Raw genomic sequence first — 24,679 nt, 5'->3', positions numbered from 1 at the left:
ATTTCAAATAGTCTTTAGAAGTATGGGGTTTTGGGTATTTTTTACGAAGTGGATACTCAAAGGTATCCACTCTTGACAGGAGTAATGCCTGTCCTTTGGCCCAAGTTAACAGTGATGGCTGCTATGGGGATGAAGGTCTGAGCAGTGGAAACCTCCCAACTTCTGAGGGATGCACCTTAGCCCGGTAACCTGGGTCCCAACCTGCCTCACCCTGGGACTAAACCCTGAGCATAGCTGATTCAGACCCAGTGTGCTCCCTCCCCCACTGCAGTATTCCCCAACTCAGACCCCCACCCAAGACAAAGGTTCCTCCCCCCTCTTCCCATTGGTGGCCAGCACAGCAGGGGACGCAATGGGAGAAAACCACCTGGAGTTCCCTCCCTCCCTTGTCCATTCACCAAGGTCTAAGAGCCAATGTTTGGACCTTCTCTGCTCCAATCACACCTCATGATAAGAACGCATTTTATTAGAAGTTATACATACCATATAAATATATTTGTCAAAACTACAGGTCGGGGGGATACTGGGGGGAAGCTCTTATTGCTGTGGGGAAACCTGGAGAGGGAGGAAGGGCTGGGAAACAGGGGCAGCTGGGACCATTTGTTCCTCCATCCCTCACAGAAGGCACAAATGCATTATTTCTTTCCCTGTGAGGACACTGAGGAGTGTGGCGAGGAGCAGGAGACAGAGTATAGAGAACCTCAAAAATACAAAAAAAACCTCCAAACGTAGTAGCTAATGGTATGGAAAAGGCTGGGGTGGGGACTGGAAGGCGATGGAAGGGGTACAGTAAGAGGAACCAATGAATCTCAGAACCCAGATCCGAAGAGTTCATGGTGTCCACGCTGCTGCCTCAATGCAGGCTCCCGGGGAAATTCAGGGAACATAGATCCCAAGTAAGAGAAGGTGGGGTGCCCCCGAGATTGGCATTGGGGCCTCAGAGAGTATGTGTGAGTGTGTACGAGTGTGTGTGGTGGTGGTGGTGTGGTGGCCGGTGTGAGCGACAGAAGCAACCGGCGCTAGGAGTGGCTGATTCTATTCCCTCTGGGGAAGGCCTCCTCCATCCTGGTTCCTCCAAAACCGCTTTCAGTGGGTAAATCCAGACACTGTTTTCAAGAAGGACCCCTGCCTGGACAAAAGAGCCAGGTAGAAGATGAAGTTGGAGAGCTTGGGATGGAAACAGCACACGGGAGTGGCTCTTAGGGAACAGAAGATTGTAGAGCCCATTGTGTTGGAAAAGAGGCATGAGACCTAAGTGTGTGTCTGTGCATGAGTGTGTGTAAGTGTGTGTCTGTTCTTGTGTTAGGGAAGGGTGAGGTCACTCAAAGGTGAAAGGACCCTGGGCGCTGAAAAAGAAGTGTCCGTCCATGTGGTATTCCAGGGCATCCTTGTCACTCTCAGCTGGGAAGCGCTCCTTACAAATAGGGCACTCCTTCCACGGGGGGGTGGCAGGGCCCCCAGTGCTGGCCTCCGACAAGGGACCGCCTGCAAAGCCACTAAAGAGAGACAGAGGGGAAAGGAGAGGGTCAGTGTGCTCTGTTGCCTTCTTGACTTGCAGACCTCAGGGAGTGGGACCCATTCGCCTGGGCTCCCGGAGTCCTGTTCCTAAGGCAGCAGCCTGGTTGTTCTCTCCTAGCCTCTCCCACGGTATCTTTCTCCCCACAATATTGGAAGCCTTAGTTTCCCCGGCAACCCGAGCCTCCGTGCCCTCCTTCTTTAGTCCATGATGGTTTCTGTAGTGAAGAGCCCATCCCCCAACTCCTGCTCTCCTCCCTCCATCTCCGTCTGTTGCCTAATGAGGCTGAAAATGAGTCTGACATCGTCCTTCATCTTCCTGCTCCAGCCAAGAAGCATGACAGCATCACCCCCACCCCGCCCTGAGCCCATCTCACATCCAGGCAAAGCTGGGGGCTAGGTGATAAAAATCTCTCTCCCCTGCCTTCCCCTCTTAACCTGCGGAGGAAAAGGAAGGCAGAGGGGGCAATCTGATACCTGAATCTCTGCAGCTTTCCACCCCTGCAGCTTTACAACCCAAAGGGTTCCCCCAGGGAAGTCAGGGAAGAGGGACAGCATCTCAGGGGTGGCCAGATGGATGCTGGATCCCAGTCTTCTCTCTGCTCCTGCACCTGTGGGGCTTGGTTACCTCCCTTCCTCCCCCGATGGAGCCAGGTACCTACCTGGTGGTAGGGGAAGGGATAGGGGCAGGAGAGAGGGGATGCAGGGCAATTTGGACTCCATGGAAGATGGTACTAAAATAACACAGAAGCCAGTTAAAGGCACGGCCTCTGAGGGTACATGCTCGTTGATAAGCTGAGGGAAGGGATTTACCTAAGGCACCAGGGATTTGGGGTGGTGGGCAACTTTCTGGGTAACCACATCTATGTCTCCTTTTCTTGGCTAGGGCCAAGGAGAGGGAGGTTGGGGGAAAGGCAGGGGGATTGTTCACCTGGATGCCCTTCCCGCTTGCACCTCCCACCTGCATCCTGTCCTCCCCCTTTTGCGCTCACCTGGCCATGTCATAGAAGGCACTGCCCAGCTCAGGAAGCAGCAGGTTGGCCTCCTCACCCCCACTCTGCACAGCTGCCATCAGGACTGACTTCTCATCTTCAGCCTCCTGGGCACCAAGGAGATAGGTTGGTTTTGGGATAGTGTCCCAGGATGGGGGAGCAGGACACGGGCAGGTAAGGGCAGAGCAGTCCAGGCCAGAGAACAGAGGACTACAGTAAGAGTGGGGTAGGAAAGGTGTTTTGATGGGGGCTGGTGGATAAGAAGAGAATGAATGTGGGGAGCAGGGGCTAGTAGTCGTGAGGCTATTGGGTCAGACTGGGTTTTGGGGTGGTGTCCACTGGGTGGCCTTGAAGAAAGGCTGGGCCTGCCTCCTCTCCCCCCAAGAAAAAAATGACAGCCCCGTATGGCTATGACTTCCTGCTCTGGAGGCTGGGCGCTTGGGTTTGGCCCTAACCCCTCCTCCCTGCCCCTACACCATCTCTCCTCATTGCTCACCGAGTCAGAGCTACTGTCCTCAGCTGGCCCCGAGAGGTGGGGAGCAATGGGAGCTGGCTGGCTGATGACAACTAGGGGAGAAGCCTCTCGTGGCCCAGCAGGAGATGAGCCTGGGTCTCCACGCTCACATAGGCCATAGGGTGGGAGTCTCATGTCTTCTGGAGACTCATCCTCTGAGTCTGTCAGAGCCGCTGGGCAGCCTGTAGGGGAGGAGTGAGCAGGCGGAGAAGAAAGAAGGATGCATGGTTAGAGGGTGGGATCAGCTCTGCTCCTTAGGATAAGGGCTACAGTTAAATTAGGTAGGGGCCAGGGTCTGTGAAGGAAAAAGGCAAAACACAGAAGGCAGAGGCAGCTCCCAGAGGGGTTTCCCCAACAGGAAAAAGTGGAGCAGGGGAGAGCTGTCACAAGACTGGGGGTGTACACACTCAGTCCTGCAGCTGCCTCTTCATCCTCTGTGGCAGCGTCCTCATTCCACTTCTCATCTGCCACCTTCTCCAGGCGGGCCTCCAGCTTTCTCATGTACTCGAGCAGTTCCTGGAATTGGGGAAGAAAGAGGTGCAAGAGGCTGGGAAGATGCCAACCTTGCTGACCTGCAGAGCCCTCTTTGCATCCATGAACTCTGAGCTCCTCCAAGGGTGGGGCAGCTTAAGGTAGATCCTCACCCCTACCCCCTCAAGAGCCCTCCTTCACCCCCTGTATCCCTCCCTTCCCCCAGCAATCGTCCCCTGTCATGCCAAGACAGCTAACAAGAGGAGCCATGGTCCCATTTCAGCCTCTGGGCCCTCGTACAAACACGTTTCTAAGCCAAGAAGAAACTAAGTTTCTAGCCCTTAAGTCCTCAATTCTGGCATCCAAGAGGCCTGAGTCATGGGTCCTCTCTCACCTGCTTCTCTTCCTGCAACTGCTCCTTTTCCTTCTGGAGCACACGCAGGGCTGACCGCAGCTCTGTCAGCTCCCGCTTACTCTCTGACAACTGCACCTACGGGAAAAAGGCCAGGTGGAATGTACCTCCAAGAATCTGGGCTCTGGGACCTGGATTAACAATCTAGAACCATGTCTCTCCGTGCCTTCGTTCCTCTCTCGCCCCAACACACACAGGGGAAGCCCCAACACTTTTCCCACGAGTTCCTTGTCTTGGCCATGGGAGATTCAGTCACCAGAATCCTAGTCCCTGCCCCTAGAATGAGGACCTGGATAACTGCCTCTGGGCTGGGTGCAGAGGCCATGGTCACAGCAGGGGCACTCTATAATTCTTCTAAGTCATCACTACTAGGCCCAGGACGTGGGCCCTGAGAGCAGAAAGGGCCACTGCGTGTTTCAAACCAATGAGGGCTGGGGTGTGTGCACGTGAGATGCTGCCCAATCTATAAATGAGCACATGGCACTTCTGAGCCCACACCTAAGCCCGAGGGAGGGCCACTGGCCTCAGGAGGCCACAGGACCAGGATTTGGGTGGCTGGGTGCCTCACCAGGCTAGAATCCTTTTCCCGTGTCAGTTCAGTTCTCAGCACTTGGTTCTGGGTCCTCTCCTCCTGAACTGCCTTTTCCAGCCGAAGTATCTCTGCACTCAGCTTCAGGATCTTGTCTTTCTCTGCCTGGGAGATGGCCAGAAAGGAAAATGGGAGGGTGAGGGAACAGGGACGCCACTGGCAATAGCACCATCCCTCACCGTGTCCCTTCATTTAACTGAATCTTTTGGGGGCAATTTCCCCTTCTTGTCTTCCTCCTTCCTTCTACCCCCTGAATGAAGAGATCTGACACACTGTTTAGGGATGGGTCACACCTGGGCAGTGAAGTGCTCCCTCCTCACCCCTAAGGCCTCTGAAGTACCCCCCCTTTTCTCCTCCCAGGAGATCTGACCACATTAAGATGAACCTGCCAGGTCCCCCCATCCCTCTACCTCCACACTCTGTAGCATCCCCGCCCGCTCCTTGCTCCACTGGCTTTTTTCCTCCTTTAAGTGCAGACTGAGTTCAGCCAGCCTGCCGTTGACTCCAGCCACTTCCAGACGGCTGCGGTGCAGCTCGGCGATGGTGCGGTCCCTGGCTCCGGCTGCGCTGGCCAACTCCTCCCCAAGAAGCGCGGCTTTCTGCTGGCTCGAGGCTGCAAGCTCCTGGGCCCCTCGAAGCTGCTCCTTTAGGGGCTCCAGCTCAGCCTCAGAAGAAAGGAGGAGATGGAGATCAGGGCTCCCAGTGAGTCATCGTGAACCAAGAAGGTAACTAGACTCCCTCCTTCCCCCACTGCATCAGGACGCCGGACTGGGTTGTTTAGTCTTTAGCCATGTCTTCCGCAGACTTTCCTACAACTAGCCCTTGGAACTTTCTCTACTCCTTGTTGCCGAGGGGCTTCACTCACCACCCGCTGCTGGGCCTGGCTTAGGGTGTCCTTCATCTGGGCCACCTTGTCCTTCAGTCGTTGGGCCTGAGCACCCTGCTCCTCCTGCCGGCCCTTGGCCTCCTGCAGCTCCAAATTCAAGCGACGATTCTCCTGTTGTGCCATTTGGAGCTCCACCTGATGGAGGTGTAGCGTAGGTAAGGAAAGGGGTGTATGTGTGTGGGGTGGCCAGGGAGGTGAACCACTGTGATGAGAGGTCAAGGTTCCACCTCAGATTTAACACGAATTCCAGCATTCAGCCCTTGTCAGCACTTCTTGGGTTCTCAGCTGAAAGTGAATGAATCCCAAATATCTAGTCTACAGCTCCCGAAATGAGGTATCCAGCGTCACAGCCGAGGGGCTTACATGAATCTAGGTATCCCATGTCCCATTTCTGCTTCCCCCACTCTTCCTTTTAAATAAAAACTCAGCATATTCGACCTCCGATTCCACCCCAGGCCTTGACACTCTTATTTCTGTCCATGGTACTAACTACTTCCCAAGGCTCTCAGGCTGGATACCCTGGTGCCATGCTTGGCTCTGTTCTCTCCCTAGTGACCCACAGGAAAGGCTATTGCTTCTCCATCCTCCATCTTGTTCACAGTCACTTTCTCTTTTCTACTTACGGCCATAACCACATTAGTTCAGGCTCTGGTCATTTCTTGCTTGGATTACTAACCTCATAACTAGTTCATTTTCCACAAGGCAATCAGATTAATCTTCTTTAAGTACTGTTCTTTAAGTACATGTCACCCACTTGAGAATCATCAATTCCGCTTACTGCTTATAGAATAAAGATTAAACTCAAGATTGTCTACAGTCTGACCTAGGCCTTATTTCAAACTTTTACTCACATATTCAACTGCCCTGAGTATTCTGGACGCTAAGCCTTTGCTCATGTTTTCCTCTGTTCATCTCTGTCTCCCTTCATCTCTGTCTACTCAAATTCTACCTATTCTTCACTGCTCTGCAAACGGTTTTCAAACAAACTTCCACAGAAGACTAGGATTCTGAGGAAGCCATTTAGAGGTTCTGAAAATATGTGACTTAAACTTCTTTTAAATTATTAAACATTATGTTAAAAAAACAATGCACAAACTCAGAAGTTAATATATTAGAGAACACCAACACATTGACATGTGCTTCCAGGTTAATTTATTTCTGTGCAAAACGCAGAATAAAGTTTCGATTGCATTTTCTATTGATGTGAAGAGCAAACTGAGATTGCAAGGTAGACACTTTAAAAATTGTTATCAATTTGCACCCACCTGTGTGTGACTCAAGGCGTTCTCAATATTGTGTAACCGGAACAAAATACAGAAAGACATTAGCTGCTGAGGCTGATAGAACACTCATCCATAACCTCCAATTTCAAAGTTTGGTATCCATCAAAATTACCTAATTGTTTTAATTACCTTATAAATAAATGTTATACATTTGAATTTATAAAAATAAATTTATAGTCATAAAATATTGCTTTTATTTATTCAGTGAGGTTTCACTTAAGATGTAAAGTTCACTGGAAGGTGAGGCAGAAAGGGTTCTGCTGCTAAAAAAGTTTAGAAATACTAGGCTAGTTTATGCCCCCCTTTTAAAAGTCCTTTCTAATGCCCCTAACAAGATGTGCTCCCATTCACCTCTGTGGCGCATCAGAGCGCTTTATTACACTTCTCTTGTGACGCTTATTATATTAATATTCCCCTTTGACTAATTCTGATTTGTGTATATGATATACGTTCCCTAGGAGAGTGTACACAATGTTTTCTTTACATTTTTATCCCCTTTGGTGCCCAGCACTCAGAAGGGACTCAATAAAAGTAGATGAACAACTGAGAAAGCAAACCAACCCTGAGCCCTTACCTCGCTTTGCTCCTTGTCTGCATGCGCTTCCTTCAGTTGCCCAAGGAGCTTCTCTTGTTCCCGAGTCAGGGCCTTCACTGTGTCTCTAACCCTGTGAGTGTGGGGGGTAGGCGGTGGAATGTCAGATACGCAACTGGTCACCAGAGAAGGAATGAAGGACTTGCACTTCTGTCTTGAGCTCTTCTACTGGTGCTCCTCTAGGCCCAGAACTCTACTTCCCTTTGGGACCCTCAAATCCCCAAACCAAGACAATCCTGTTCTAAGCCCCAAGCACCCGAGATTCCTGATTCTAGAGCACAATCTATAAATAGCTTTTCCTTTCTCTTTATGTATCACTTTAAGGAATGTTCTGTTGATGGATCCCTGGCTGTTTTCACTCAGTCAAGAGACCAGAATCCAGACTTCTCCAGACAAGAAGCAGTCATTATGAATTATAAACTTTTGGTCTAGGTTAGAAGTTGGCAGACTTTTTCTGTAAAAGGCCTGATAGTATTTTTTGGCAGGCTATGTGGTTTCTGTGGCAACTACTCAACTCTGCCATTGCAGTGTAGAAGCAGCGACAGTCAGTAAGTAAATGAAGGAGCCTGGCTGTTCCAATAAAACTTTATTTGTAACATTGAAATTTGAATTTCGCATATTTTCTCAAAAATACTACTTCAACCACTAAAAATCGCCAAAAGCATTTTTATCTTGTGGGCTATATAAAAACTGGTAGCAGGTGAGATTTGGCACATGGGCCATAGTTTGCTGACCCCCAGTCTAGACAGTCCCTAATGTTTTCCAGGTGCTCAGTCTGCTCCCAGTTTTTCTGTTCCATGATTTAGAACCTAGACATTTAGTGTCTCCCTAGGGCAAGGCTAATGTATCCTGGACTGGAGAAGACTTAGGGATCAACTCACTGTTCACTCTGGGCCTTGGACAGAATGCCTTTCCTTTAAAGTTTTAAAAAATTTCAAATCTACCAGTACTAAATGAAAGAAACTTAATTATGTCATTTGATGAAAGAAAGAACTAGAGTGACAATTTGGTGAAAATTTGAAGAAATTTGGTGAAACTCTGAAGAACAGGCAGGGGAGGTGGTCAATGATTGTGCTATTTGTTGTCTGGCAGAAAAAATAATTTATTCTGTGTGGCTCCAGACGTCTAAACCAGAACCAATGGGTGAAAGATACAGGATGGCAGAGTTTGACTCAATACAAGAGATATAAAAATGACAGCTGTCCGACAGTGAAAGAGGCTGCCTTCTGAGGTAGTGATCTTCTCTTATATGCCCCTTAAATACCTTACATTGCTCCCAGTGCCAAGATTCTATGATATATACCATTTTTTCAGGGGAGAGATTCCATAATATTCATGGATCACCAGTTCTAACATTCCCTAATAGTGAGAACAGAATCTAATCTTATTCTCTGCTGTGGTAAAATCTGAAATCCATCCTCTCTTATTTTGCATTGACTCTTCTATCCATTCTCTTTTTCCAAATCCTCTACTCCTAGCTCCTGCTGAGCCTTTGCTTCACAATAAATGGTAACTACAATTACCTCTGAAGGTGAGGAATACAGAGTAAGTTAGGAAAGATGGAGAACAGCGAGGCAGAAAAAGACATCCCCAGTGAATGGAGTACCCTGAGTGAAGCTGACATGGGAAAGAGAAACCATGTGAGACAGAGCACAGGCTTGCATGCCTGAAACAGAAGGCTGGATGGAGTTCTGGGGTCATAAGAAATGACAGGAAATATAGGGAATAGAAGAGGTACCCTCACCTGTCCAGTTCCACCTCCTTTGTCAGCACTTTCTCACTGATGGTTTGGATGTCATCTTCCAGTTCCAGGATGCGTGCCACATGGTCTCCCTGTTGTCGGCTCAGGATATCCCTCTCTTCTGTGAGCTCCCCGTGGGACCGAGAAAGCCCCTGGAATTAAGGTTCCCCCACAAGGAAAGTTGAGACTCATCTCAAAGAGTGGAACATACTAGAGTTTGACTGTTCCCACATCCCTACCCAGTCACCTTCTTTGAAAAAGAAACTGTAAGGCAATATTCCCTTACCATAGAATACGGTAAGCCACTTCCACCCTACCTCAGCATTCCTGTGTTCAAAGAACTGAGTCTAATTACAAATTCGGGATGTGTCTCCTGTCATATCAAGTTTAATCCCACTTGTTACCCCTTAAACCTCTTTTTTTTGATGCCAGAAACAGCCCACCACCGTCTCCCTTTTACCACCTTCCCTGGGTTCAGCTCTTGGACCCTGTGTGAGCAGGCACGCCCATCCCCCACCTGGCCCAGCTCCCACCTTGTACTGCTCCAGCAGCTCTGCATGCTCCTGCCTGGCGGTTACAAGAGCCATCTCCAGCTCCTGTCCTCGGCTCTTCAGCTCTGTGATCTGCCCCTCCAGCTGTAGCTTGAGCTGCATCAGATCATTCCTCTCTTGCTGGCTCTCATCCAGTTGGTTCTATAGGGGCCGGATGAGAAGGGGATTGTGCTTGTAAAACAGACATTCCAAGGTCCCTTCCCAGTTACTCTGCAGATGCATTTCAGGGCTGGGAACTTCCATCAGTACAGGCTAGAAAGAGGCAAGTAAGGGAAGGCTCGGTGTGCTACTGAAGCCTGCTTGCCACCCAGCAGGCACACCAGCTCCCAGCACTCTTAACTGCCCACCCTGTTTTACCTCTTCCCACTCAACGCCTCTGCCCTCCTTTTTGCTCAGTAATTGCAGGAACCCCTCATCTGGCAGAAGTCTTCCTCAATTCACACAGACAAAAGGCATGGCACCCCTAATTTCACCCTATCTGTTCTGGAGTCAGACAGATGGGGGTTTAAATCTCCAACATAATTTTTATTAGCTATGCGACTCTGAACAAGTGACTTCCCTGAGTCTCTGTGTCCTCATCTTAAAGTGATCCCTTAGCCTGGCTGTTGTAAGATAATTGTAATGAGAATAATAAAGGTGAAAACAGAACATAGGGTAGGAGCTCATATACCTCTTGACTCATAGAAGATATAAACATCTTGCGATTCTTGTGTTGATTCCATGTGCATAGAGGGTTCTCGAGGGTAGGAGTTTGTCTAAATCACAGACAAGCTGCTAATCCCACCCCTCTGAGCCTTCATCAGGCCTGTCCTCTTGTCTGGGAAGTTCTGCCCACTTAGCCCTCGCCCTCATCGTCTTTCAGAAGACTTCCTTGCTAGCATCTATCTCCACTCCAGAATTCTTCTCTATTTGGTCCAACAGAAAAATAATATATACCACATATGTAATTAAAAATTTTCTAGTAGACACTTGAATAAAATACTAATAAGAAACAGGTGAAATTTTAACACTCTTTTACTTACCCAGTCTATCCAAAATATTATCATTTCAACATGTAATCAATATAAAAAATTATGGAGATCGTTCACAATCTTTTTTTTTAATACTAAGTCTTTGAAATCCAGTATGTATTTTACTCATATAGCACATCTCAATTTGGACTAGTCAGTTTCAGGTGCTTAAGAGACACACGTGGGTAGCACCTCCGGTATTGGACACAGCAGGTCTGGGGCCCTACCTATCTTCTCTCACTCTCACCTATCCTGGAAGGGGGGCTTATCCTCCCCTTCCTCTGGTCAGTCCTTCTCTGGAGTGGCCTCATGCCATCCTCTGCATCTTCCTCTAGGGCCTAAGACAGGATACAGCACTTGAAGAAGCTCCAAAAGTTCTTATGAAATCTTGAGTGACGTTGGCCTGTGGGTGGCTTGCTTTCCTGCCCTACATGTTTGTGACTTTCTATGTTAAGATTGAGACTTTCTTGAAGGCAAGATTTCGTGCAACTCCCAACGAGGTCTCCAGCTGAAGCTAAGTAGAGGGGAGGGTACAGTGTGAAGGGACCCCTTGCAATGCTATCCTCCCATTCTTTTGCCCAGGAGCAACTCTGTTCTCACCTGCAGCACAGTTGCCTTGGGGACAACCAGCAGGATGTCAGAGCCACCATCAGTCTCTTCCAGAGTCACCAGTTCATCCATGGGCCTTGGTTCTCGGAACTGGAAAGGGGGGCTCTGCCCACACACCCGGCCCTGGCGGTTCACATATCGGAACTGGTAGAGCTGGGCTCCTGGTTTCGGCAGGTAGCTGGCTGTGGGAAAAAGAATGGACCCCAATATGATCCCAGATCCCCTCGGTGTATCTTATTATCCACTGTCTTTGGCTCTGGCCCCTTGCTCCTGGTTCCGTATTGTTTTCTCTCCTCTCCATCTCCCACAGGCTATTTCTGTTCCCTGGGGTACACTTCTCCCTCAATTCTGCCTAGTCCTTTCTTTCCTCTCTTGCCCAAACCTACTCTCCTTAATAATAATAATCATAATAATCATAATACTAGTTAGTACTATTTATTGAGTGCGCACTATGTACCAGGCACTGTGCTAACAGTTTTACCTATATCATTTAAAATCCTTATAATGTCCCTGTAAGCCAGTCATCCCCTTTTACTGTTAAGATAAACACAGAGAGGTTAAGTAATTTGTCCAAGATCAAACAGCTTGTATTAGAGCTGAGATTTGAACCCAGGTCTTTAGAATCTCATGACCACCTTCTTCTCAACATATGATGCCACCTTTCCCTCTTCCCTATCCCCTAGTTCCTCCTTCTTTTGGTAGGAGGCAGGATTAGCTGCCCTCTGCAGTTCCTTCCATCTCTAAGTCACTGATTCTATGATAATCCCATTATTCTACATCTGCTGAGCTCTGTTGGATATATTTCTTATTTTATTTATTTACACTTATTTTTCCTTGTCCTCTGTGCCTAACTTTTATGTTTCTGAGCCCATGTCTTCCATCCAAACCTCTATTGCTCTGGCTCCTGCCTCCCAGTTTTCCATCTTCCCTTATACCTTGGAACTGGACACTGGCGTGGATGAGGGAACCATCAGTTGTACTTTCAGGCACCGAAGACCACACAAACGTGTGATAATCCCGAACACAGGCAGCCTCCACCTGTGAAAGCCCAAGATGGGAGAGGAGTACGGTGATGGAACTACCCGCTATGGATGGTGGAAAGGGCTGAGAGATTAAACGGTGTGGGGGAGGGTGGCAGGTAGGATGGTGGTACAGTGGCGAGGATGATGAGACACAGGGAAAGTGGAGGGACGCTAATGTGTCAGGAGAGAGCAAGGCTAAGATGGGGAGATGAGGTTTGTTTATACAGGTGGCCTCTGTCATCTGTGACATCTTTTTCCCTTCTCTGTTCCTGAGAATCCAGGAACCTAGTCATTCCTCTTATTCCAATCAACCCATATCCCATAAGCCTGAGCCAAAGGGGGTTCCCTGGGTACCTTGAAGATGCCAATCCAGTCACTAGCACTGGGCACGGTGCCTGGGGGAAGGGTATAGTGACATTCCACCTTGGTGTTGGGGATGTAGGTCCGGGCTACATTCAGAAAGCTGACTCCACCCCGAGATGGTGCCCGGTTTACTGATGATGATTCTTCCATCCTGTCCTCGAGATATCTGCTCTCCTATGAAACAAAGGGTTAATATCCTCAAGTCTCTACTCCATCCCCCCCCCCAACTCCCTCCCCACCTCCCCACAGCCCCAGCCACAACACCTGGAGATGAAGGTATATCTAGGATCCAGTCCCTAGGGGTTATAGGAACCTTTTCGATGTGTCATCTTAGTCTATAGGACATAAGTCTGGCCTTCCAAATCTGCCTCCATCCTGTCTCACACTGCACCCACTCTGAGTCATAGACTCTTCTTAGAGTTAAGATCTCTCTAATTTCTGCTCCCTTTTCACTGCCCCACTGATCAAGTCTCAGTACCGTAGGCTCTGCCACCCTCAGTCCCTTCTTTTCCACCTCTTAACATTTTTGAGTATGACAAATTCTTCAGCCTCTATCTCCACATCCCATCCCCCACATATTTTGGCTCTTGAATTCAAAATCCAACTGAAGCGTAAGGCCCGTTCATTCTGAGCATGTCTCCTTGTTCACTCTTGAGCTTGTTGACCCAACTGTACACAGGAATGACTTATGACACCTGAAAACAGCAATGAGTCTCAGAAAGTAATGATTGTGTCTTCAGAGCTGGACTATGGCTGGGGGAGAGGCAACAGGCCAATCCTCAGGCCCAAGTCCTCAATTCTCTCCCCTTCTCTGAGCTATCTACCCCCATGAATTAAAAAACAAACAAACAAACAAACAAAAAAAACTTCCACTCTCATCCAAGAGACAAAAGGAGAGGGAGGATATAAAGAAAAGCAGGTTCTGTCCTCAGCTTCATTATTCCAGGAAGTCAAGAATTCTGGAGGCGGCTGTTACAAGGGTGGAGTGAAACACTCAGCAGGAACGTGGTGGTGTGGGGAGATGGAATGTGGGGGCCTGGAGTCAGGAAAGCCCCACCCCTGGGCAAGGGACAGACTGGAAGGTGGGAAGTAAGGGGTCCTAAGAAAGGGAAATGTGTATATAATGTTGATCGAAAGAAAAGATAGTTCAAAAGAATCTAACATTCTTCTCTTTAGGTCTTGCCTGGAGCAGGACTAGAAACCTACTGGTTTGACTACCCTGTTTCCCCAAATTAAGACCTAGCCAGACAATCAGCTCTAATGTGTCTTTTGGAGCAAAAATTAATATAAGACCTGGTATTATATTATTATTATAAGACCCGGTTTTATATTATAGTAAAATAAGATCAGGTCTTATATTAATTTTTGCTCCAAAAGATGCATTAGAGCTGATTGTATGGCTAGGTCTTATTTTCGAGAAAACATGGTATATGTTAACCTAGCTCCAGTATTTCCCTTTCCATTTTCTCTCTGCTCTCCTCAGCCTCGATTCTAAGTGTCTGCATCCCTTCAGCTGTTTGGATTGGTAGACGGAGACATACTATAGGATGAGATTGAGAGGAAGAGGTGTTCCAAGTTAGGTGGGGAGAGTTAATTGGAAAATATGGGGGTGGGGTGAGGAACCATAACAATAACAATCAAGAGAACTCAGCCCAGGCTGCGAGATGGCCACGAGATCGTCATCGAGCTCTCTAGCCCACTAATCTTCATCCTGTGTCAGCCGCAGCTGACGGCATCCAATCAGCCATAGCCACTAGTCATGTGCACGTCCCAAATATCACAAACCCACACCCATCTGAAGTCAGGGAGGTAGGAACTTTAAAAGACAAAAACTCAGAAGAGAAGGAAAGGGCCAGCTTTACAAAAGGGAGCAATTTTTACCTCCAAAACAGACTGAATTGAGGAAAAGAGGTTTCTTTGGATTTTCATCTCTGAAAAATCCCTAGTTAAAACTAGTCCTGTTTTCTCCAAATACAGTTCTCTGGTTTTCTGGGGGGGATGAATTGTCCCAAAGATCTAAGCCTGGGGAATCCAAAATACTCGCCACAAATAAAATCCTCAACAGTTGGAAACATTCCCCAGGCCCAAAAGAGAGCTCTGGGCACCTAAGGTGTGTGTGTGTAACCAGACACATGTTTGTATTGGGGGGAGGGGGAGGGTCCCATCCCCCCACTCTATAAGGGTCTAGAGTTCCTTGACATTCTACACCGTGGAGGTTTTATCCCCAGGGAGTCAGCGTAGTAAAGGCCTTTGGATTGGTGGGGGTGGGGTGGGGGGGAGGGGGTGATAAGGGAAAAGGGAAGGTTTGTGGGGGCCAAGTCTTGCATAGGAGAGAATGAGCAAAGATTTCAGCCTCTTCCCAACTCCCTTAAGCGTATCAAACTTTATAGAGAAGGCCTGAGAGGAAGGGTGAGAACAGTGAGGTGGGCACCCCCTCGATCAGGGCCCACTTGAGACCAAGAACTGCCAAAACTGTGGGGGTGGCTGCTCCGGTAGGGAAAGTGTTAAAACCCAAACGCTCCTGCATCCCCCGCCTACAGTTCCCTAAGCTTACCCCTTCACAGACTGGAAAGTGGGGTGACTGCCCATAAGATCGCCCCCAAATTAGGCCAAGTTTCTTACCCCACAGACGGATCAGCTGTTCCCTCACCTTTCACCAACAACAAAAACAGCACTCCGACTCCGAGAGGGGAGGGAGAAGAGTGAGCGCGAGGGCTTCTGGGGCTTGTGGTTCCTCCGCCTCCTTTTGTCGGCCAGCTCCTCGGATACGGGACTACATATCTCAGGAGGCTGTGCTCAAGGAGGGCGGAGTGGAGGGAGGTCGTGGCGGCGGCCTCACCACTGCAGCTTGGGAGGCGTAGTTCTCACTTCCATGACAGCAAACGAGGGTGTGGCCTTCAAAGGACTTCACTGCCCATGATTCCTTAGGAGGGGGCAGGCTGTGTTAGTAGTGACTGCTAGTTTGTAACGTGCGTGGTTGGGGGGTGGGGAGGAGTTACGGTTTTAACGCCCTCTGTGTATGCTTTGCAGTGGTCCGAACGAGTTCAGCTACACTTTCTCGTTTACTTTTAACAACAGCAAGCTGTGAGTTAGGTGGTATTGTTATTCACACTATAATTTACAGAGGAAGAAACTAAAGCCCAGAACGGTTAAGGAACCGATTTTAAAGGATCAAAGCTATGATATGGTAAAACACCAGGTTTGCACGACTCCAAATGCAGTACTCCAAGTACATCACAGCTATTTACCATTTAGGGGATGGGAAACGAATAGCTGTGCTAGCAGTTTCTTCTTTGCCTCAACCTCAGGGACAGCCCCTGTGAAAACTTTGCGTTGTACACGGCTGACTATTTTTTTCCAACAGGTTTCAGTGACAGGGCCCTGCCAATATTCACACTCTCCTACTGGGCTCTCCTAGAGTGACCTCTAGGTTTAGGAAGAGGATCATTGCCTGAGGTTGAGGTGGGAAGGGTGGGAGGAGATGAAGTGGAAGAATGAAGTTGGAAGGCAAGCATGGCAGAATTCAGGACCAGTCTCCACTCATAAACAAGCCACTTACAGGGCCAGTTTGCCCCAGCCTTTTAATTGGCTTAATTAGGATAACAATACATGTTGTTGCTCCTATTTTTATTTAGGAGAGGTGAAAGAGTCACACTCCTCCCACAGCCCAAGTTACATTAAAGCCTTGGGCATCCTGCTCACCCAACCCCACACACATCCCGGGTCCCCTATAGTCTGAGGCATTTTAAATGATCTCTTTCCCTGTCTCTACATTAGGGGATTACAGTCTAAGGATGGATTTGCTCTTCCTGCATGCCTGCTTTAATTCTCTCTGCTTCACTAAGTTATGGAGTCTCTGCCTTTTCCAAGTTTTTTTGGTAGTATTTTGCTTTTATGACTGAATAGGGTGTTTGGTGCCTGCCTTTGGGTACCTTACACCTGAAGATCTCCAAGCACTTAACAATAAGTCACTGGGCTTCGCAAGTATTAGGTGACATGTCTGTGTAATTAGTCAGGATTTATGAGTTAGGGAACAAGCTGCTTGATGAGCTCAAGGTCCTGGGGTAAGTTAAGAGTGAGGCCAACCAAAAAGAAAACAAAACAAAAAAAGAGTGAGGCCTGTTCAGGGACCCAAGTCTCAAGTGTTCTTGGGTTTTGTCTTACACCCAGAATAAAGGCTTGGAGGAAAACTCAGTCTCAGCTGGAGCTAAAAATAATAACTTGCATTTACTGGGTTCTAAGGATGTGTTTAAACTAAACAAAAAAGAAGTTTTCTGTTTAATACAACAGCCTTATATAGTAGGCCCTATTATTATCCCCATTTTACATATGATGAAGACTGAGGCACAGATAATTAAGTGATTTACCTTACTAGTCACCCAACTAGTAAGTGGCAGAAATCAGAGTTTAAGCACAAGTAGTCAGTACACCATAATAGTCAGTAGTCTGTACACCGTACTGTCACACCAGAAACTCCTGGTATGTGATATTATTAACTCTCCTTGTTCTAAGGAACAGTGCTGTTAATTAATCAGGGAACCAATGTTCACTGAGCATTTCTACTCATGTGCAAGGCATGAAGTGATGTGAAACAGATTCATTCAACAAATGTGTCAGAAATTTTACTAGGTATTCATTAAATTTTGTTGAAAGAATGAATATAAAATATAGATATTTGAAGGATGGATTGGATTTGGATTGTTTGGCAGGACAAGATCTAGGAAGGATAAGCTTATTCTAGGCTGAAGGCAAAGATTCAGACAGAAGTGGGAATGTGTAATGTTTACTGGAATCTAGGAAGTCACTTAAGAAAATCACATCAATTTTAACTTTTTTTTTCAAACTCAGAATGTTGGTAATGACTGCCTGGGATGTTTTGAGAGGGAGTGGGAGGAAAGAGTTCTGGGATTAATTAGTAATGTCTGTCATATACTTCAGATGGAAGATGGCAGTTGTAATAGGTTGACTTATTGTTTGAAATTATTTACTTTCCTGCCCATTGCCATGTAACTTGCAGTATCTCCTGTAGAAGGAGTATATGTCTCATTTCACTGACTTTGAACTTGATCATGTTTCATATTTTGGCCAATGGGATGTGCGTAGATGTGATTCATGCCATGTTTGAGCATTTGAGTTTTCCTTTTTCTTGTTCTTCTCTGCCACTAGAATGGGCATAATCCACAGGAGAGTTGTTCTTTCTACCTGGGTTCTGGAATCAGAAGACCCATGGAGCAGAGCTGCAGCCTGCCCACAGCCTATGTACACATAAGTCAGAAATAAACCTTTGCTGCTACAAGCCGCTGAGATTTTGGGATTGGTTGTTACTTCAACAAAGTTGACTAATAACCACACTTGGATAATGATATCAAGTTTGAAAGGTAAATGGTATCAACCTTGAAAGATTAACTTTGAAAGGTGAGTGTAAGCTGGAGTGTGGAGAATCTTGAAGGCCAGGTGAGCCAGAGCCTGCCATGTGTATGTGTTTATCAGATCTCTTTCTTTCTTTTTCTTAGAGACACAGCTGGACCACATTTTTCAGTTTCCCTTTAAGTGATTTGTTCCACTTCCAGGCTTTGCTCATGAAACCTCCCAAGGGAGATCCTTCATGCTCTTTGCTTTCTGGCTTGATGCATATGAACTTAAGCACAGTGACCTTGAAGGCCAAAAGTTAAAAATGGTGGGGCCACAGGTAAGAAGGAACCTGGCTCACTCGGCAGAGAACTGCCAGCTAATAATGAACATGTGTTTTGGATTTCACTTGACCAGTAAATCAATTTCTCTTTGTTACACTACTAAAATTTTGGGCTTTGTGTTTTATAGTCGCTAGTGTTTTCTTAACAAATACATCAGGTTAAAAAGTTTGGACTTGATTCCCATCAGGAATGGGAAGTTAGTCACTGATGATTTTTTTTTTTTTTTTTTTTAGCAAGGGGAATAATACTGTGAAGAATGTGGAGTGACAGTTATAGGGATCAAAAATACTTCTGAGTGAGGTTGAGAGATCTCAGCCTGTTGGAGTTTTCAGAATATAGGCTAACTCCTGACTGGGGCTGGGGTAAGATTGACATGGTCTTTGGAAGGCTCTCTAGAGGCTGTGGAAGGAGCTGCTGCAAAATGAATCCTATTTCCTGAAGTTTAAAGTCTCTTTTCTCTTTTGTACAAGTCCTAACTCTGGTATTCCTTCATCTAGTCCAGTGCCTGATACATAATAAACATTGAGTGAAAGCTGGTCCTAGACTCTTAGAATGCTTTGAGGAGCTACCACTATTTGAGTGCTACTATGTGAGAAGGCTCTTTCACCTATCAAATCATCACAATAACCACACACGGTGCTATCATATTTCACAGATGAAGAAATTGAAATTCTAAGAGTAACTTACCCAAGATCTCTCAGAGCAATCCTATTCTGAAACCCCTATCTTTTCCAGTGTAAGATATTTTCTCCGAAAATCATAATGGCTAGTATTTACTGAGTGACTGCCATGTGCCCTGCTGGGTGCTTTACAAAAACACAGAAACTGCTAATGTATCAGTTATTGTAGGCTGTTATTAGTGTTTCCAAGTCGCAGACTTTGTGGGAAGTAATGTCATAGTCTGCTGGGTGCCCTAGTAAAATACCATAGGCTGAGTGGCACAAACAACAGGAATTTATTTCTCACATTTCTGGAGGCTGGGAAGTCCAACATCAAGGTGCTGACTGATTCAGTTCCTTGATGAGGACTCTCTTCCTGGCTTTGTAGCCAGCTGACTTCTCTCTGTGTCCTCTCACATGGAGGAGAGTGAGAAAAAACAACATCTGTGGTCTCTTCTTATAGGACACTAATTCTATCATGAGAGCCTTACCCTCATGACCTCATCTAACCCTAATTACCTCCCAAAGGCCCCATTTCCAAATTCCATCACATTGATTTGATGGTTTAGCGCTTCAACATAAGAAATTTGGGTGGACAAAGACTTTCATTCCGAAGAAGAGGAAAAGCATTAACATAATTTTAGGGCAAAGTCTGATTCTTTTGGACTTCACTTTAGGGCCCCATCCCATTTTCTTTTGTCCTCTTAGTTCTTTGGTTCTAATTTCCTTGGGCTGGGTGGAAGGGTGGTTTAGAGTTCTCAATAACACTCAGGTCCTGCAGCTCTTGCTTTATGCCATAGACCCACAAACTTACTCTAATCTCAAAGTGTTCAGATTACCTTAGTCCTTCTTTTATCACTGCAAAGCAAGATGCAGCTCTGAGAACTCACCCACCCATTTATTCATATTCGTTCATTCATTCGTTCATTCGTTCATGTTTATTGATTCAAAAGATTTTAAATAAGCATTATGTGTCAGCTGCTGAAATAATAGCCAATGATACTTGTAGTTTTCTGGTTTCAAAGGCCTTTTACATTCTTGGACTCAATCCTCACAACCAACACTGTGAAGTGTGTCATATTATTATTATGTAATTTTTATCAGTGTAAAAACCAAGGCTAAGAAATATTAAATAACTTGACTAGAGTCACACAGCAAGTATGGATTCAAATCAAGAATTTCTGACTCCTGGGGCAGCCGGATGGCTCAGTTGGTTAGAGTGTGAGCTCTTAACAATGAGGTTGCCGGTTCAATTCCCGCATGGGTTGGTGGGCTGTGCCCCCTACAACTACTAATATTGAAAATGACGACTGGACTTGGAGCTGAACTGCACCCTCCACAAATAGATTGAAGGACAATGACTTGACTTGAAGCTGATGGGCCCTGGAAAAACACACTGTTCCACAATATATTCCCCAATTAAAAAAAATAATAATAAAAAAAAGAATTTCTGATTCCCATGTGCTCCCCTCTGCCCTCTGTCCATTACAGTACAAATTCTACAGTGCCTCAAGCCTGGTTTCTTGCAATTTTGGCCTCGTTACCTTGATTCGTGTATTAGTTAGGATAGGTATAACAGCTGCCATAGACAACCCCCAGATCTGTGTCTTAACAAGGTAAAGATTTATGTATTACATAGTCCAATGTGGATATTTGTGGTCAGGTAAATCAGGAACCCAGATCTCTTCATGCTGTGTATTTGCTGCCTTAAATATGTGGCTTCAGGTTGCCCAGATATCATCCCGCCAGCAGAGAGGAAGAGCAAGCATGTGGAGAAGGCACAACCACTCTTAACTTCCTCAGCCTGGAAGTAACTCATCACTTCTGCTTATCCTCCATTGGTGATAACAAGTTATATGACTTCATCTCACTGCTAAGGGGCTGGAGATCATGTTTAGCTGTGTGCCCGTGCCACTTTCTATCAACATGGCATTGAGTCAATGTTGTAGCGTTAATAGAGCTATCCTGGGAGAAAAGATAGGAGAGAATGATTCTAATCTGCCCACATATTCATACCTCTATTTGTTTCTCATTCATTCCACTGGAATTCATACAGCACCAACTTTGTGAACCATTTATAGTCAAAGATCTCCTGGCTGAAGAACAGATTAGAGCCCAGACAACTAAAATGTTGGCAGGTCATCAGGCCACAGGCTGATTGATGATGCAAGCAGTCTTTTTCCCTCAAAGAGAGTGTTATTCCTATAGTTTATATTGTATCGAAAAGTGTGAAAAATTTTACACTATCACAAAGTTGTGTTGTAGTCACAATTTTAGTAGTTGATTTCATGTACTTGCCAGTTCTATGACCTTTCTAGCAGTTTTTTTTAAATAAAATACTTTTATTTATTTTTAGAACATATAAATTTGAGAATAGGCACCAGATGGCCAAGGTTAGGGGACTCTGATAAAGCAGGTCATGTGAGGATTGATCCCTGACATTCATCTGGCCTGGAATTGTCCCAGGCTGTCTGAGTTGGAGCAGTGATTCAAACAGATTGCTGGGCCCCACCCTCAGTTTCTGATTCATGGCTTCAGAATCCCATTTCTAACGATTTCCCAGGTAATGCTTATGCTTCTGGTCCAGAGAACCACTGAATTAGAGTACACATTAGGCAGGGGTAAAATTCCTTAAGAGAAATGTACTACATTTTAAGATACTGTGAAGAACGTGGAGGCAGCATAAACCCTTACCATAACTGTTAGATATGGAATGTACACTTTACCCAAATCCATGGCCTTTGGGTAAATCACCAAGGATACTTTGCATTAAGTTCAAAGTATAATACTAACAGGGCCTGGCTCTGTACCTGGTTACTAGGTATGTGTACAGGGGAAACTAATAAACATCACCTTACCGAAACAGGTTTCGACATGTGGCTTTAAACCTCTCTTGAAAAGAAGTGAATCTATTTACCACTATATATAATTTTCTTATTTGAAATTATGACAGGCAGGCTTACAACAAAGTTAAAATTAAAAACTCTTTATCCAAATCACCATTGCAAACAGGATTCTTATTCACTAATGATGTCTTGTCCACTTTCTTCAACAAACCTGGTGTCCTATGATGAAGTACCCAGTGTGAGGCACATTTTATACCAACACTGATTGGTTGCTAAGGCCACTCTGGACAAGCTCATGTTTCCCCTCTTCCTTTCTGCTAAAAGGAGGATAATTTCTGCTAAAAGGAGGGTAACTCGTGGGTCAAGGGCAAGATGCTACAGAAATAGAGGCTATAGGTCCAGCCTAATAATAAAGATCTGAAGTGAACAATAAGTTCTCTCTCTATTCCATCTGTCAGCATCAAAAAGTACTTGAGTTCAAATGATAAAGCTTGAAGTTTTACACCTGAAGGAATATCATCAGCATCTAAGAACAGGTAGAATATCCTTCCTTGCAAAAGTCCCAGGGAAAGGCCAAGAGGAATTGGCATTTACTTGCCAGGTCTAAACATCTTCTGTCCCTGGCTTCAGCTAAGCCTAGTAAGAGAAACTTTCATTCTGAACACAATTGTCATTTATAGTAAGTGCCAATCAGAAGTAAGGATGGCTCCTCCACAGAATTCCAAACTTTGGGACTTCTAGAAATGATTTGTTATTTCTCTTCCAGTACTGTATCATTGACTCCTGCATAAAATTCTGGAACGGTGGTCTTTGTGGCTTTCCTCTGTAACTCTCTGGTCAATAAATCAGCGTCACTATCTGCTTCCTCATCCTCTTCATCCAAGGTTCCCCGAGTCGGGGTCAAGTCGGAAGGGTCCTGCACAGGAGATAAGTTGTCTGTAGCAGTACCTGAGACCAAAGCTATAGAGCCCACATCTTTCGGCAGGCGTTCCAGTTGTTCTTTCTGCTGCTGGCTCTGTGCACTGTCCAGTGATTTCTTCAAACGTTCATATTTAGGATGATGCTTCCTTTCACATTCTTCTGCAGCACTGATGACTTGCGCAAAGACGTTGTCTAAGCCTGTACCCAGAACAGCAGACACACCCACAATCCTTAATGAACTGTAAAACTCATCCAACACCAGGCTCATTGAACGAGTCAGATGACTGACATATGTAGTCTCTTGATTCAAAGCATCTTGGAAAGCCTCAAAATCTCACATCCATTCCACTGCAAAGCTGTGATCAATGATGTCAGTTTTATTCATGACCACAATGAAAGGCAGCTTGGTTTTGTACAAGATGCTCCAGGCATGGAGCATACTGGACATGAAGGTCACTGGGTTGGAACTTCTCAATGTGTGCATTACATAAATGACAATCGCTGGAAATGAGGATGCCAGGGCCTCAGTGATGATTGTCCCAGAGGCTGACCAGGTGAATACTTCAATCTGTCCAGGTATGTCAATCAAGACATATTTAGACATGTTCTGGGTCTTCTCAATACATTTCATCACCTGATCAAATCTGGTAGCAAAGAGATTGAGTGAGGTCACTATGCAACCATTGGGCCCAAGTCTGTTGTAAAGAAGGGACTCAGCTCTCGCTCCCCGCACAACAGCGCAGGTGTCATGCAGGGACTCTAGTCCTTCTCCCCGCACAAGAACACAGGATATGGCGAGGCCAAAAAGGAACACTAACGGAGCCATGGATAGGGGGTTCATACCACTATATTCTCGCTGGCGACTGGGTTGGAGACACAGGAAGCAGGAGCCGCACAGTCCGCAATCTGCCGTCAGCTTCTCTGCCAACCAACCAACATAGCCATGGCAGTTATATCAGTGGCTAATGGCTAACCGGTAACAGCTGATGGCCAACTAGTCACAGCTGGTGTTCCTTTTTGGCTGAGCCAGCACCTTTCCACGTCAGGCTGAGAGCCTAGAAACTGCTCTCTGGGACTGTGTCCCCATAGCAGGATATGGTGAGGCCAAAAAGGAACACCAACGGAGCCATGGATATGGGGTTCATACCACAATTTCTCGCTGGCGGCTGGGTTGGAGATACAGGAAGCAGGAGCCACACGATATGCAATCCACTGTCCACTTCCCTGCCAACCAACCAACCCACTTGCCAGCATAGCCACAGCAGTTATATTAGTGGCTAATGGCTATCCGGTAACAGCTGATGGCCAACCAGCCACAGCGGATGGCCATCTGATTACAGCTGATGGCCATCTAATAACCGAGCCAGCACCTTTCCACGTGAGGCTGAGAGCCTGGAAACTGCTCTTGGGACTCTGTCCCCACATCTGTATTGTTTCATGTCTTCTTTATACTTCACAGTGTCACGAATATCAATATTGGCAGGAAAGGGAACTTTTTTTGCACAATTGGGTATAGGTTGCTTATGTAAGATGGAGAACCTTGATGATGCAGGTGTCCCATGAGCCTTTGTAGAAAGGTGGTTTCCCCAGATCCGGCCATTGCCAACACCAACAGACACACTGAGGGCTGAGGACAACTCACCCCCCGCCCGCGCCCCACCCCAGCCCCAAGCCTGCAGCTCAGCTGCAGCTGTAGACTCTGCTATCTTTCTCCTTGTTCCGCCCACTCTCCCCTTTATAACAGTTTCAAAATACTTCTCTCTGGGAAACTGTGTGGGTGGGCATGTCCCGTATGGTTCCGGGGCTTCCCCAGTGCCATGGGAATGGTGAGGGTTAACCCTGGAGCCTAGGAAATCAATAAGAAGACAGCTCAGTCATCTTGCTGAGACCTGACTCATCTACTACAGAGAATGGAGTGAAAGTGGATAGACTCAAGAACTATTAGGAGGTGGCATGGGCAGGGTGTGGGGGGGTGAAGGAGAGGGAAACCTGACATTTTGATTTTTTAAA

General features: G+C 46.4%; 1 protein-coding gene and 1 pseudogene across 4 annotated transcripts; both read right to left on the bottom strand.

The window, feature by feature from the left end:
* Nucleotides 1-445: 445 nt before the first annotated feature.
* On the bottom strand, nucleotides 446-15,344 carry CALCOCO1 (calcium binding and coiled-coil domain 1). 4 transcript variants are annotated; one of them, XM_019724420.2, is made up of 16 exons: nucleotides 15,173-15,304; nucleotides 12,542-12,724; nucleotides 12,101-12,203; nucleotides 11,157-11,347; nucleotides 9,529-9,687; nucleotides 8,999-9,147; nucleotides 7,237-7,327; nucleotides 6,645-6,665; nucleotides 5,359-5,514; nucleotides 4,904-5,158; nucleotides 4,473-4,598; nucleotides 3,887-3,982; nucleotides 3,429-3,537; nucleotides 3,004-3,203; nucleotides 2,508-2,614; nucleotides 446-1,496 (listed from the first exon to the last, which is right to left on the bottom strand). In XM_019724420.2, the coding sequence occupies exons 2-16, from the start codon at nucleotides 12,698-12,700 to the stop codon at nucleotides 1,319-1,321; spliced, it is 2,100 nt and encodes a 699-aa protein (XP_019579979.1). In that variant the 5' UTR covers nucleotides 12,701-12,724; nucleotides 15,173-15,304; the 3' UTR covers nucleotides 446-1,318. The 4 variants fall into 4 exon arrangements, with proteins under 4 accessions (XP_019579979.1, XP_019579980.1, XP_019579982.1 ...); XM_019724421.2 differs by having other exon boundaries at nucleotides 3,887-3,976; XM_019724423.2 differs by lacking the exon at nucleotides 6,645-6,665 and having other exon boundaries at nucleotides 15,173-15,344.
* A 7,094-nt stretch (nucleotides 15,345-22,438) lies between these two features.
* LOC109443662 (GPN-loop GTPase 1) lies at nucleotides 22,439-24,269 on the bottom strand (annotated as a pseudogene).
* Nucleotides 24,270-24,679: the final 410 nt, after the last annotated feature.

The sequence above is a fragment of the Rhinolophus sinicus genome, linkage group LG02 (assembly GCF_036562045.2).
Source record: "Rhinolophus sinicus isolate RSC01 linkage group LG02, ASM3656204v1, whole genome shotgun sequence".
NCBI classification, from domain to species: Eukaryota; Metazoa; Chordata; class Mammalia; order Chiroptera; family Rhinolophidae; genus Rhinolophus; species Rhinolophus sinicus.
Note: the sequence above shows the minus strand (reverse complement) of the source record. Positions and strands in the feature narration are given on the sequence as shown.

What these genes read in the sequence shown, in the direction of transcription:
- CALCOCO1 (XM_019724420.2), bottom strand. Translation starts at nt 12,700, where the DNA reads ATGGAAGAATCATCATCAGTAAACCGGGCACCATCTCGGGGTGGAGTC. An exon ending in ACTGGATTGGCATCTTCAAG is followed by an intron (nt 12,204 to 12,541) that starts GTACCCAGGGAA and finishes GGGCTTTCACAG; the next exon opens with GTGGAGGCTGCCTGTGTTCG. An exon ending in AGAGGCAGCTGCAGGACTGA is followed by an intron (nt 3,204 to 3,428) that starts GTGTGTACACCC and finishes CCTCCCCTACAG; the next exon opens with GCTGCCCAGCGGCTCTGACA.